This window comes from Labrus bergylta, chromosome 15 (assembly GCF_963930695.1).
Source record: "Labrus bergylta chromosome 15, fLabBer1.1, whole genome shotgun sequence".
Taxonomy (NCBI): Eukaryota; Metazoa; Chordata; class Actinopteri; order Labriformes; family Labridae; genus Labrus; species Labrus bergylta.
The window spans coordinates 14,607,312-14,622,377 of NC_089209.1; the positions used below are offsets into that span (position 1 = coordinate 14,607,312).

The 15,066-nt window shown below is 40.0% G+C and overlaps 1 protein-coding gene across 2 annotated transcripts in view; it reads left to right on the forward strand.

Annotated features, from left to right (window-relative positions):
• si:dkey-71h2.2 (low density lipoprotein receptor adapter protein 1) overlaps positions 1-15,066 on the forward strand; it is a 42,521-nt gene that overhangs the window by 15,598 nt on the left and 11,857 nt on the right. For both annotated transcript variants that reach the window (XM_020638869.3, XM_020638868.3), the window contains exons 2-3: positions 5,940-6,082; positions 8,312-8,424. In XM_020638869.3, coding sequence (XP_020494525.1) covers positions 5,940-6,082; positions 8,312-8,424 — 256 coding nt within the window. The remainder of the gene's footprint in view (positions 1-5,939; positions 6,083-8,311; positions 8,425-15,066) is intronic.

The following is a 15,066-nucleotide window of genomic DNA, read 5'->3' on the forward strand; positions in this document are numbered from 1 at the left end:
GTGATTTAATGGCAAACAAGCAGATGGCTGCTCTGGGGTTAGTGATCATAATGAAGGAAGGGACCTCAATTCATCATTTTTAGTTTCTGCCTCTCTAAGCCATACTTCCATGAAATTGTCTTACTGATACGTTAATTGTCACTTTAACAATAAAGCTGACATGATTGGCAGATAGACTGAAAGTTGTCTTTATTTTTTGTACTTTTTCTTTTTTCCAAGGTTGTTTTGATGAATTACTTTTTCAAGCAAAAAGGCCAAACCTTCTTCTGTTTAGGCATAAACAGACATACATTTTAAGGATTTGCTAAATTTGAAACGTTTACTGTATAATTTGGAGATCTATGGATTGCACAATATGAGCGAAATAAGTGATTGCATTGTTCAATATTGTGTTGGATATGAAGCGCTATTAACAGAAACGAAAGAGTACATTTTAGAGTGGCTGTTATACTCAGGCCGTCATCCAGAGGATAAAATGTACACATACTGAGTGAGAAATCATTGCTTCTTTACATAAATTAATTCAATTATGCATTGCAAAAATTCAGAGTTAGTCATGAGTTTCATCTGAATGCTCATATTGCAATAACAGTGAAAGTGTGATTATTGGTCAGAAAAAAGTCCTGCAGATGGAATATGTATATTAAAATTGGCCTTTAACATTTTATTTTTTTATATTTTACAGCATTGCTGCAGTTTCTCACTGTTGTAAGACTTGCTTTGTAATCTTTTGCAACACTCTGTTAAGGCAGCAAACGTTCAATCATTGAGAGGACTGTGGAGTTAAGGCGAAGTGGTATAATTTTTAAATCATGACACAGTTTTGTATTTTTTCTCATTGGATGTTTATGGGATTCCTGAGTTGGGAGCTTCATGTGGTTCTCCAGGGTAATTCTTCTGTTATCTGATACCGTTATATGGTGTGTACACGTCTTTTGATGCCTGGCCAAGGTGTTCAGTATCGCTATTATCAGGGACCGCCTCCTGGCTGCTGCTGAGCTGTTGGTGAATCTGTTGTTGCTTAGTAACAAAGTCTTTTGGACTCCATCTTTGCTATTGTTGATGTGGTACAGTAAATGTTTGAGGAGTAGTTGGCGCTGTAGCTCTGAAATGAGAGATACTCAATATTCCCAGGCCATTCTAATTGGCCAACCTCTAAGATAAATGTGAGGAGGGGGATTTCTTTTTTTTTGAAGGGGGGGGTTCAATCCGAGCTAGAGGAAGTGAGGTGAGAAAGTTGAGCGGAGGGATAGAATTAGGAGAACGGTAAGAAGAGGAGGAAAAGCTTGAGAGGTAGGACTTAGCTTTACACCCCCCCCCCCCCCTCCTCCTCCTCCTCCTCCTCCAGGGCAGAATCAGAAAAGCAGATATACCCCCACCCACATACACATACACATACGCACACACACACACTCACACACCATGGTAGCCCATCATCCCTGAATGTGCGGCCTATTTTCTCTGTCAAGGTGGTGTCCTAGATTCAAAGTTCCATCGGATGAGTAAAAAAGTACGACACAGAGATTAGATCAAGAAGGATGTTGGAGGATGGGGGTGTCACTTGGGTCTTAAAAGCAGGCTGAATGTTTCCTTATACTGACATATTGATGCTGTTTTTATTTCATTGGATTTGTACCAAGATAGAGTGTGAAACCGATGAAGCCTGATAAAAATAGCCTATTCACTGATCTGAGCAAATTCTAAAAAGGATTTTTTTTTTTTTTTTTTTTTTGCAGTTTGACCCTGAAGCTCACACTTACTCAAACAGTTTCTGCAATTATCCTGGGAATAATCATATGTGTGCCCGCAGTGCATATGCCCTGACTTACTTGTGTATCTTCCCGCTCCTGTTTGCTTTATTAATTAACAGTGGATGGAGGTGTTCAGCTGGAGCAGAATTCACCCGGGTACGTTTTTGACGTCTTAGTGCAAATTCAATTACTGAGCATGGAGCTCAAAGAGACAGCTGGTGATCGCTGCATGTAGCTGAAGGCGTGCGGAGCACATGGTACTTGTTTTACTACAACAGCCCGGATCAACTACTGTGAAGTGCGACACTTATCAAATGCTCATTCAGCAGACTTTCAAATATTTTACAATGCTGAACATCTCAGGGCAATGGTGTTATAACTTGTGTTGCTTGAGGCCCAGTGCAGCAAAATGTTCAGTTGCTCTGTTCCTTTGTTACAATGCATTGGTTCCTTTAGTGCGTCCCGACTGTGAGGCTCTTGTGTGAACATAATGGTATCAGAACACTTGCTGCAACAGCCGGTGTGTCAAAGTGTTGCCAGGCATCAGTTTGATAAAGATGCAAATGTCATCGGTGCACCGCCACAGCCCGGCCCTTCCTAATCTTGTTTTGTGCAATTTTAAATTAGATCACCCTGGCACACACTCAAACGCACATCACAACACACAGGATGCTAATAATAAAAGCTCATATTGCACACTTTCTTTCTTCCTCAGTATTTCCCTCAACATGTTAAAATCCAATTAGCCTCCCCCCGCTTGTTCCTGTCACTCTTATCAGTCCCAGCCCCTCTGAAGACACACACAGGATTTATTAAAAATTTAAGCGCTCCTCTTTTAGGGGGATAATATATTGGAAACCCTGCAGCATCAACATGGAGCCCTTTTAATAATTCATGTGTGTAGCCTGCTGAAGACACAATATGGACTGTAGCACTTCAGCTTTGTGCTGCTGTGACATTTTGAAGGGTGCAGCCAGGCAGTAAATCTCTTGACCACAAGTCAACAGCTTGGGATGACCAAAACCATACTGGTTCAGGGTTGAGCGCTCTATATTTTTGATTTTGAGAGTTGACTCTTTGGTAAGCCCAATCACTTCTTGTGATTTTGATTTCGCTCCAACAGAAGACCTACTGCTCAAATTATTAATTACAATGTTAAGTGGACTTGAGCTTGTATAGCGCTTTTCTATACTTAATGTTTTTTACACCACATTCACACTTACAGCAGAGGCTGCTAAGGAAAGTATCCATCAGTATTAACTAATCCATTCACACACATTCACATGTCACTGACCCAGCAGCGGGAGCAATTTGGGATTTAGTGTCTTGCCCAAGGACACATTGGGGATCAAACCCCAGAGAGTCCACCGACTCTACCACTGATCCACAGCCTCCACTAATGGATCTCAGTGGGTCTTTGATTTTACGTTGGTTTAAAGGATAATAAAAAAAAAGTGCTAATGATAAAAAAATTATGTGAGCTGAGAAGATGAATGTTGGAGACTTTCTAGCAAAGTTATAGTTCAACAAGTTGGTTTTCAAATTTGTCAACCGCTTGCATGTTTAAAAAAAAAAAAAAAAACACCTTGTGAAAGGTTGTCCCAGGTAAATTAAGTTATCATTATAGGTTATGGTAAAATGTAACCAATAGCCTTAAGTAACACAACCCCAAGTAACATTTAATCTCTGATTGCCAGCATGATCTGTAAATTGCATTTTGGCTACGACACAAAACATGGTATGCTCTCCAACGAACCATCAATCTGTGATACCAAAAGATTAAATAGTGTAGTAATATAAGCTGTACTGCTCCTTGGCCCTAGCAGTTGATAGTAAGCTTGTTAGTCTAAGAGTAGCAACTATCGCCAAGTTAATTTAAAAAAGGATAAAAATTATATATATATATATATATATATAATTTATTTAGTGTAGTTTCCATCTTTTCATTATGGTTTTTTGAAAGCTGAAATCTGGCTTGTATCACCAGGTGCTTTATCTCCTATAAGTCATTTTTGGTGATGAGGTTCCAATTTCATCATCCTTTATAGGTAAAAATAGACCAAACAGTTTTTAATAGGGTGGTATTGGACAAAAAAATCTCAATCCCACCCCAATACAAATGACATGAATTAAATTCTGTTTGTGATGTTTAGAGCATTAAAAATCCTAGGGCCGCTGGTGGAGCAGTGGTTAGTTTGCGCACCCTGTGTACTGTATGGAGGCTATTAGTCCTCCAAGTGCGGCCCAGGTTTGAATCTGACCTCTGGCTCCTTTCCCGCACGTCATTCTCCACTCTCTCTCCCTGATTTCTGACTCTGTCCACTGTCCTTCCTAAATAAATCTTTGAATAAAGGAGCATTCATTTCCTTAAAATACATTTAACAGTATAACCCCGTCTAGGAATCATTTCCTTTATTTGATTGTGTTCCTTCAGCGTTCAGTGCCAAAGACTAACACCATGTGTGCTGAGCTTGACCTCTGGCTCACATGGAAATTGGAAAGTGAGGGGATGAATTCCTTCCTCGTGGATCGATAAACCGTTAGAGAACCTGTCTTGGTTCAATGAACTCTTAAAATGACACCTTTTAATCCTTCCCCTCACATAGCTCTGATCCGGGACATCGAAAGAACAAACCTTACTGTTCGCCATGAACCTCAGCAGTCACATTTAATGTCATCAAATATATTCATTGGTTTTAAAGCAGCCCCTTCAGTCTGACTAAAGATAGTTAATAATTCAGAGTTGTTGGACGCGTCGTGAGGGGATGGTGTTCTCTGCTGGTCGCCTTCACAGCTGCATGGGGCCTGCCAGTGACAGATGGCTCCATCAGCCCATGTGGAGAGTTTGGTGCCAGTATTGCAGAACAGAGTGTTGGACACTGATTGTGTCTCACTCTCTTCCTGCATGCTCTTCTTTGTCCATACTCTTTCTCAATCTAAACCTCCTAATTCAATTTCAGTGTGTATGTAATGAACAGAACTGTCTCTGAAAGGAGTAGAACACTAACCGTCATGTTCACTCAGTGGCCATTTTCTTCTGAAGTCATGCAAAGGATGAGAAGGTCAGATGCTGTCATAATGTTTGATTGCTGTTAAAATACATTTTATTTCCAGGTTTAAAAATGACTTCAACATTCTTGATTTACCAGCTTCTTGAAATGTATTGGATAGTGAAAATGTTGAGGCAAATTTGACAATAATTTGTTTAAACTAAAAAAAACATTATCTGGCTAAAGTAAGTGTTGCTTTACATTACTGTATCAATCTGCCTTGTTCTCATTCTAACTGTGATTAGCTACTAGTGCCATTAGCTTGGAGTTTTCATCTTGCTATCATATGCCTGTCACTGTGAAACATTAATAATACAGCTGCGGTTGAATGCGAATATTAGCTGTTGTCTTCGGGTTGATTTTGGGTTATTGAAACTTGTATTTTCACATGAAATGTGGCCTGATGTCCATCCGTACATCGTTAGTTTCAAACCAGAAATCAGGCAGAGAGTTTGGGTAATGACATTCGGGAAAGGAGTCCAACCCAGGCTGCCCATTCGAAGGACTACAGCCTCCGTATATTGAGCACAAGCACTAACCACTACGCTACCGGCGCCCCAGGATGTTGTGTTTTAATGGACATTTTTTTTTTAGAGATATTTGGAGCTCTCTTCATGTCCACAGTCGTCCTCCTCCTCTGTGCACCATGATCAGCTAGAGTACAGCTTGGTGCCACTGGTTGGAAATCACATCCCAGCAGGATATTGATGCCCATGTTGTGCAGTCGATCAGAGCCCAGTGGATTCTGGGTTTGTGGCCTATGTAGCATTTTTTATTTTCTGAGATCAATACTGTTTACTTATCAAGCAGTGAAAGCAGGCAGGCTCAGTTAGTAGTATCAGAGATGCATTTTAAATTCATAAAGTTTATGCATAGTGTAGACTGTGAGGATCAGTCAGTGCTGAGTATTGGAAACGGTATGCTCAACCAACATTAAAGACTGACACTAACTATAAATAGAGTATTTAGGCAACCCTTCATAAACTATTGATTTTTCTCACATTTGTATTCATTATGCGAGAACCCATTCCCAATATGAAAAAGATGCTTGTAGTCTTGAATACCTTTGACTCTTATTGTACAAACTTAACCAGAGCATTTTGTTGATTTCATGATCTGCTGTCTTTTGTCTAAGCAGAGCTGCCAGAGAACTGGACAGACACGAAGGAGACCCTGCTGGAGGGGATGGTGTTCAACGTGAAGTACCTGGGTATGACTCTGGTGGGCCAGCCTAAAGGAGAGGATATGGCCTCAGCTGCTATTCGCAGAATTGTTGCCACGGTGAGTCACAGTCAGGTCCGCTTCAGACTCACACAGCCTTAAAAATGGAAGTTATATTAAGTCTGACATTGAAGAGACACTGCTCGACAAGTCTTGCATAACTTAATGGATTTTAATGTATGAATATTGATATTAGCAACATTGCATACGTTTCAGTCTGCAAGGTCAGCGTCTTTGTTGCGGCATGAAATTTCAAGACACAAGTGACATTGTGACGATTTCAATTACAGCGATGCTTTTTATAGAAATTCTCCTGGGGTTTCGTGAAATTAACGCCTCAAACTAGAGTGCACATTATCAGAAAGATTTAAAGGGCAATACGTTTTTTTTAATTTTAGATGTGATTCACCTCTTTCTTTTGAACCAGGGAAATGTGTATCTTCACATAACTTCATTACAACCTAAGGTACCACAGACTTTGAAAGGATGCCTGCATTTTTATAGAAAATTTCATTTATGGCTGTAAATCTTTTAGTTTAAGTTCAGAGAAAGTATTTTCATGGTCTGAAAATGACTGTAGAAAAATATTTATTTTAGTACTCATGTATCAGTGTGGACTTTAAAGTCGCTTCATTCCATGAAAAAAGTTTAGAATCTGTAAAATCTGTACCTGCCTTACTTGAACTTTTGTTGTTTTCCTCAAACTGTTTTTGTCTCGGCATGTTCATCAGTGGGCTTCATGTTTTTTATCAAGGTCATTTTGGCAGCATGGAAACCCAGCTGTTACATCCAGGATTATCAATGGCAGCACATGTGCAGCAGTCAAAGCAGTGATATGAGGTTTACTTAACAACACGGAGCCAAACAGGGGATTTAACTGAGCACAGTTTTCTGCATCCAATCAGAATGCTGCAAGATTTTCCAACTTAGATTGAAATCGATTGACAGTTTTTCTGAAAACTTTCAGGCTCTAGACGAAAAAAACACCCCAAATAATTGAAACGTTTTCATTCTCACATTCTCACACACATGTACACCCTTTTTCAGTGAATCCTGCCAACAATAAAAAGTCTATTCTATTGGCTTTTTCTGCAGAAAGAAAAGTGTGGCGCAGGCAGACAATCACAAATCTCCTGCTTCTTCATTACAAACTCAACCAAACCTAATGGCAGGATTAAGATTCACTTGATTTACAACAGGACACAAAAGAAAGACACTCTGTTGTCTCTGTCTGTTCCCTTGGAAACCAATCAGCCTGAATGGGATTACTGAATACATTCATGACTTTTTCCATTTCCTACATGCTTCAGTCAGTAAATGATAAGACAAGACCAGAGGGGGACCTGATGTATAAGTGAGACGCTGAACTTGGCGTATCTCAGGCTGACAGATTGCTTTTTGCCTTTTGGCACAACACGAGTAACATGACAGAAGAAAATGTGATTGTTAACACTTCCTACATGAATGAGCTGCCACCATCAGCCACAGCACACTCTGCCTCTCTTATCATAATGATGGTTTTTCCATGTAGTAAGCGCAGTGCAGAGTGTGCTGTTCTCCTGGGCGTTTAGGCTGCTACAGAATCTCAGCACCATACCCGCTGTCCTTCAGAAGTCCTTTAGTGTTTGTTCCAGCACAGATCAAACTCCTTTTCATCCTCAAAGCCTCTTCACTTTTAGCTTTTAGTTCACCTCCCGTCAAAGTACAAGTACTCTGATGCAACATGAATGTAGAAATAGATGATGCAATCTTTGCTTTTTTTATATCCCCCATCTCTTCTTTCCCCTCTGCTTTCCAGCACCGTCACTCTACTGATTTTTAACCTGATATCATCTGGCTGTGAAACTAAACTGCTCTCATTTGCCAGCTAATTGCACAGTAAGGGGGTCATTGTCATTGTCAACAGGCGCTCTCGCAGTCCGCACGCTCAGCACTATATGGCCCTTTTTTTTCTGAAACTCCAGATGGAGCAGATCTGCAGGGGGAGTGAATGGCTGCCAGCCCGACCTCAAGGACTCATTCTGGGCTACACATAGCAGCAGCACAGCCCCCCCCCCCCCCCCCCCCATTCCGTTCTGTCACCTTTTATAAATTCCCCACATTTCTGGGACAACTCATGCAGGCTGCTTAGTTCTGCACAGCAACTGTCACACTAGAGGGTTCTTGGTGTGTAATCAGATGTAAGATCATCTTTTATCTATGTCAGAGTGACGGGCAAGATCTGACTTCACCTGTGGCAAGATTTTCTCAGTCTGATTTTTAATGTATGCGTGTATTTCCTTTCCATAGGCCAGAGCCAGTTCTAAAAAGTTTCGGAAAGTGACTTTGACGGTCTCACCGAAAGGCATCATCATCACAGACTCGGAGACGACAGACCTCGTAGAAAATGTCTCCATATACAGGTAAATAAAAGTGCTAAATTAAAAAAGATTTCAAATGGAAACCTGCACAGTGGTTTGGCTGGTTGAGACTAACACTCCAGCAGAGTGCAAATTTGTACCGCACCAGACTGCACTCAGATTCGAGTTGAATACAGATATTTTTAGACATGCTAGTTGCATAGCACCATGTTACTGAGAAGCATGCTGTTCATCGCTCCATCTGTCCTTCTGTCTTTCAGTCTGCCAGACAGTGACTGAAGTAACTCTATATCCATAAGATGAAAATTAAATACAGACATTCATTGTTTCCAGAATATGAATCCTTCTGGCATTTAAGATCTTTTCTCTTCACAGTTGCACCACTAAGGGTTCATTCTTTGTGTTTAAAGTGAAAAAACTTAATAAGGCTTGGATAGATTGTTGTGAAATTGGGAACAGGCATTCTGCTCTGTTCCAAATTGAAAATCTTTCAGATCGACGGCCCACTGACCCATTTCTCCAGCACCGAGACTGGGTTTAAATGTGTTGTCTAACATAGAGTGTTGGTAAAATGTATGAGTATATTGACCATGGTCAACATTACCATCACTTAACATTAGCATGTTGAGCTTTTATAATACCGACAGAGAAGCATGCAGTGTGGAGGCACTAATAAGGACAAGTGCTTTTTATGTTGCAGATTTGAATGACTTTAAACTCAGTATAAGATAGAATAAGTTAAGACATAACTTTATTAATCACAAAGGAAATTCTGGTGCCATTTTTCTCCAACATTACAGAACAAAATAATTAAGTATAGTGACACAGAAGATCTTTAGAGCATCAAATACAAGTGAAATCCAAAAACATGAAGAGTATAATAAAGTATTGAGTGGATTGTTAATTGAGACCATGCCTGAATAGATGTATGATGAGATAAATAACAAAGTAAGTTAAGTACAAAAGTAATGCTGTTGTATTGATAGTAAAGTTCAAAGGTATGAATAAAATATACAATGAATGTTTGATATATGATTTTGAACGTCATTCTACATGATAAAATAAAGTGATGATGTGTTTGGGAAAATAAATCTGCACATGACTATAAAACCTTTAAAACATAATATAGCCCATGTTAAAAAGTAATAGTGCATGTGATAATAAAGTAATTATTGCCCTCGATGTTAGACATAATTTAGCTCATTATGGAAAAGCTAATGCATACAGTTCACTCCATTTCAAAAAGTATTTTTCAAAATGTGATTTCAAGCTAATTCTTACTCAATAGATAGTCTACTTAAAAAAAAAAAAAAAAAAAAAGTGTTCTTTAGTATGTCACAGTGAGAGTCCTACTGACCTCATTTACAGAGGAGTTCTGGCTTCATGCAGATAATTGAACATTTCTTGCAGACCACGAAGAATTCCATCACTGAATTCACAGTGTAACTAAAAGTGTTAATAAAGTTACCTCAACCATGTTCATGCCTCACTATGAAAAATGTTTGATCAATAATATCCAGTTAACATGGGTTTATGAAATGTGTTGTTTAAGAACCAAATATTAAAACTCTATTCATATTTTTTTGCATTAAACAGTCATCACCTATGCCTGACAATGCTGGGGATCCTTCAAGTTGATTTCTCAAAACTAAGTAATCAGCTTCATCTGATGCATGATGTCCTCTATCTAGGTCACTCTCCCCTCTGTCCATCGCCTTGGCTCCTTTTGCACGATTAAACCACGATCTGCTCAGAGCTGTTGTGATTCTCATGTTTGATCAATTCACTGGGAGGCAATAATGTGAGGGCAGGAGGGGTTCGCTGAGGGGGGGGGGTCTGTTATTGTCTCTCAGCGTCAATGAAAGCTAACCCCCTTCAGTTACATGCTCAGCTCCCTCTACCAAATCAGTGAAGTGTGTGTCAATTGAGATACGTTTGGCTGGTTTCCTCTTTCTGGAAAGCATCCTGTTATTTGGCCCCGGCGTCATGTCATCGAGGATTACAGTCTAAATATCATATGGCTGGACTGTGATTACCAAACAGGCTGTGATATAGACAGGGATAAGTCATTTGAGTGTATCGGTGTGTGTGCTTGTGTGTGTGTTTGTGTGTTGGTTCACATCCCCTTCTGATCCACCTTATCAGCGCTGACAGGCCACAGGCGAAGAGGAATCATCCTCGTCTTTTGATCTCCTCCTCTTCTCTCCTCCGCTTCCCCTCATCTCCTTCCCCCTTTCATTTTTACTTTCTATAATAGACCTTTCTTTTCTGCTCTTATTAACATAAACAGGGCTACGAACCCAGGAATACCCGCGACTAATTGGCCTCTTTGGAGTATAGACTGCACGAGTTTCAGAGTGATGATAGTGGAGAGATTGAAGGGGCCACATGCAGAGCTTTGGTTTACTGAAGATTGATTATTTTTTTTTTCCCCCCCTTTTATGAGACCCCACCCCCACCCTCCTTGTAGACCTTCTCCCCTTTTGCCCCTCCTTTCTCGTGTCTTATTTTAGTTGCACATAATCCATTTATTGGCCAAGAAAACAAGTGAAGTGTGAAAGACTGAGGATTCTCAGAGAATGGATCAAATGGACTGCTGATTGTGCATAACAAATAAGAGGGAGAAACACAAGGTGTGTGTGTTTGTTTGTTTGCACATACTGCCTGTCCACACATGAATTGACTCGAGAGCATTGAAGTATGCACCTCACACACAGAGTGTGTATGTAAATGTGTGTTTTTTTCGAGTTAATTGTGGATTCACAGTTAGTGGAGGTCGGGTTGTTTCCCCTTGGGGGGGGGGGGGGGGGGGGGGGGAGCTTAGTGAGGATAGAAAACAGTCTGAAGATATAGTGCATCTCTTTGGGAATGGGATCCTCCAAGGCATGACCCACCATCCATCCACAACCCCACACACACACACACACACACACACACACCCGAACACACTGCCTTATGATCCTGTTATTTACATTCAAGTTTTCACACTTTTATATCAGGATATTTAAATCAGCAGACTTTAAAAGCACTCTGCTCCAGACAGCGAACTTTCAGCTTACAGTGTGTCTTATTTGCAATATCAGACTTTGAAATAGTTTTATCATCAGCTTGAACCCTCCAACACGAGCAGTACTTCCTTGTAGCACTGCTGCAGGTCAGACTGTTGGCAGGGATAAGGCTCAGAGCGACACCAAGAGATGTTTTTACTTACAAGTGTGAAAATATTTCAGAGCTGGCGGATGGAGTTAAGGTATGAACACAGATGTTTTTTTTTGGGAGGCATAATTTAGACCAGATCTGGAAAAAAGAAGATTTCTATTTTCTTTTGGCTTTAGAAAAAGATGCTGGCATTAAATGTAACTATTTCTTGGTCCTATCTAACCACACTGATACTTACATATCCCTATGCGCAGCACATTGTGAGGTGTTGAGCCTCCATCTGGACTGGTGTTACTGATTAATATTCTGACGGGAGCTCTGAGAGTCCAAATAGCATTTCAATCAGAGCAACACTAAAGGGCTGAAAGATAACTGACAGTCCACCTGGTAATGAGGCTCCATGTTCTGACACATCGTTAGCTCTGTGAGATGTGTCCGTCAGATTCTTAAACAGTGTGTCTGAATATTCATGGCAATATTTGAACATTTTTTGTTTGAATTTTCAAATTGTTCTGATGTTCCTTTTTCATATTTGAACTTAAGATAAGAGTGAAAAGTAAACAATAGTAGTGCATTGTTGAACAGCATATACCTGCTTTATTCAGTGTTCACACATGGCTTTGATGTGTGACGTTTTACTGAGGCTTTGAACTGTAAATATTAAAATATTTCCATTGATATTCCCTTGCTGCCGCACAAACAGCGGTGCTCGAGACAGAGGAGATCAAAGGCTCGAGTCCACAGAGCCTCTTTGGAGATATGATGCAGACTGACAGCTCAGCTTCTGTTGTTCATGCCTAGTGAAAACGTTGCCACGCTGTCAATTATTTTCTTCAGCTTTTGTTTCAAGCTCGAGGATTGTTTTCGCAAATATGATCCATTGTTTGGTTGGCAGTAATTCATTTCTCGTATTCTAATTGTCCTGTGATGAGGTGAATCTGCAAACACAGGGATTTTTAGGAGTTCTTTACACACCGACACACTCTCAAAGAACAAGCTTGTAAGTCTTTACCAGACAGATGAAATCTTGAATGTGCATTCACTCCAATGTAACGTATTCATTCAGGGTAACATAGTTGTCACATGGATTCCATATAAGAAGGAAAACCAGGCATTACTAGAAGTCCCTTTTAACACTATTAGAAGTCTAGCTCTTGCTAACAGGAGAAAACATAATTTCCCCAACAATCAATGTAATACTTGGATGGAAAACACAGTTCAATGAAGACTATTCCTGCTGAAGTTTTATCCTCACAGGCGCTGAAGTGCACTGACCTATTTGCCTATTTCTCCTCTGCCTACAGCTGTATGTTGTGGGACATCTAACAACATTTTGTGGACGTTGGATAGCATCTCTTGTGAAAGTGTAACTCTGTCTCAGAACTCTCTCTTGTGTCTCTTTTATTTTAATAAGAGAGAATAGTCTGCTCATTCCCAAACTTTGACTCTTTTGGCTGCATTAAGTATCTGCCTGTCTGTGATTACTAGAAGAAACCTTTGTGCAAACTTTAACTTGACTTCCTAAAAAAAAAGTTCAAAAATGGACCTTTCAGATAGAACTGTGATTTATTGTTCCACCCCAAAGCATTGATTATCTCATCATTGCTCTAATCTTTGTGACAAGCCCACAAATGCTCAACCATTGTTGCAGTTTCTAAATTTAATTTTGATAGAAAGTAAGCTGCTGCCAATGAGACTGAACCATTGTATAGTATATACATTATTATCTTATTATAATAATGAATGCACAAAACAAATCAATTAAGGTCATAAACACTGCAAAGATGCAAATCCTTGACATTCCACAAAGAAAACTCAAGTTCAGGTTGTAAAGGATATAATAGAGAGAAAGTTTTTTTCAACATCTCAATAAGATGATAATTAAGTTTAAATTAAGCACGTTGGTTATATCACACTTGTTTTCTCAAGTTAAATAGGCCACCCCTTTCAACTTTTTCTCTCCGCTCATTTTTATGCAATTAAGGTCCAAATAGAGGCTGTATCAGGGAGGAAAGAAAAGGGGGGAAATACAGAGGCTGGTGTCAGGGGCATTACAATGTGGGTCATGCATCAGTGGTGCAAGCCAGCAAACACTCTGAGAGGAAAGTGTGAAGGCTTGTATTTTCATGCTTGTTGTTTGATCGAATAAATTGCTGCACTGTCAGTGCTCCTCATTGAAGTCGGGCTGCCGATGAGTGGCTGCCAGCTGCAGATGTTTGTTTTTTTTTTGGATACAGCGTAGAATTTTGAAAGATAATTTAGACATCAACATGACGGTTACAGCAGTCCTGTGGCGTCTTCACTCATTGCAGATCACATTCAATGGGTGTCTCAAACTAATCGATACCAGGTGATTAAGAGACAAACAACGACTTCTGTCAGTGTAGCAGAATTTTATACCAGGCGAAATGAGGGTCAAATGCACCCAATCTTGTCCTTGTCCTGCTCATTACAAAGGATGTGTGTTTAATTAGAGTGACAAAGGTCAAGGGTGTCACTCTGTGGCTCCTTTACACGTCTATTTAAAGCCACAAACATGACACGCTCTGCTGGTTCAGGTAGCAGACACACAGGCTGACTCCAGATCAATACGGCTTCGAACAGCCTGGATAAAATCTGGCAAAACAAATCCATCGGATCTATGTCTGTCGTTTCAGTGAACCCATACAGGCTTTTTTTGGATGGTGGTGGATTTGTTCGAGATTGGTTTTAGATAACTGTTGAATGTAATAGGACATGGAAGGCAAGTCATTCAGATGTCTTGAAGCTAGAAATAAGATCCAGGTGAGATTCAGTGTGACTGCTGGGAATGAGGTCTGAAGTGCTTTGCAGTCACAGCGGAGATCGATTCGTAACTCGAGATTTTTTTTCCCATTTCCCCGCCGACACAAGAAATGCTGACATTTCAACAGGAGTAGCAATACATTACGTGACTGTCAGGAAGTTTACTTCAGACATCTGATTTCCAGCAGTGTCACAGGACTTTATGTAGTTGTCTCAAGTGAAAAAAATAAAACTTGAATGTAGAGAATTTAACAAAAGTTAGCCTAGCCCAATCACAAATATGTTTATGTTCATTTATTTCATTATTTGATGGCGACGGAGCATTTAAAGGAAAAATACCAGTTAGCATCTTTAGTTCTTTCGCATTGTCCTCCAATATTCTTACACTTGCCTGAACGTTTATTAGCTCAGGTGACTGTTGAACAATTCAATCCACAAAGAAATATTGTGTTTACATTTGGGACAAAATGTAGCATCAAATACACTTTATGTGAAAATATAGGGCACTGAAAAGTCCAGTGAAAGCTTGTAGCATCTCTCGTGGATGTCACCGCCGCTCTCCAGTCTCTTTCTCCTCCATCCCCAGCTGTGGGACTTCATCAGCATAATACTCAGAACAACTGCTTTCATCCAGCCATGATTAGTTAGCTTATGCATATGCAAGAGGTTGAGGGTTGAAAAGTTATGGCCCTGTATTGACATATATGCTTGTGTTGCTTCCTTTGATATATGAGGTGTGAT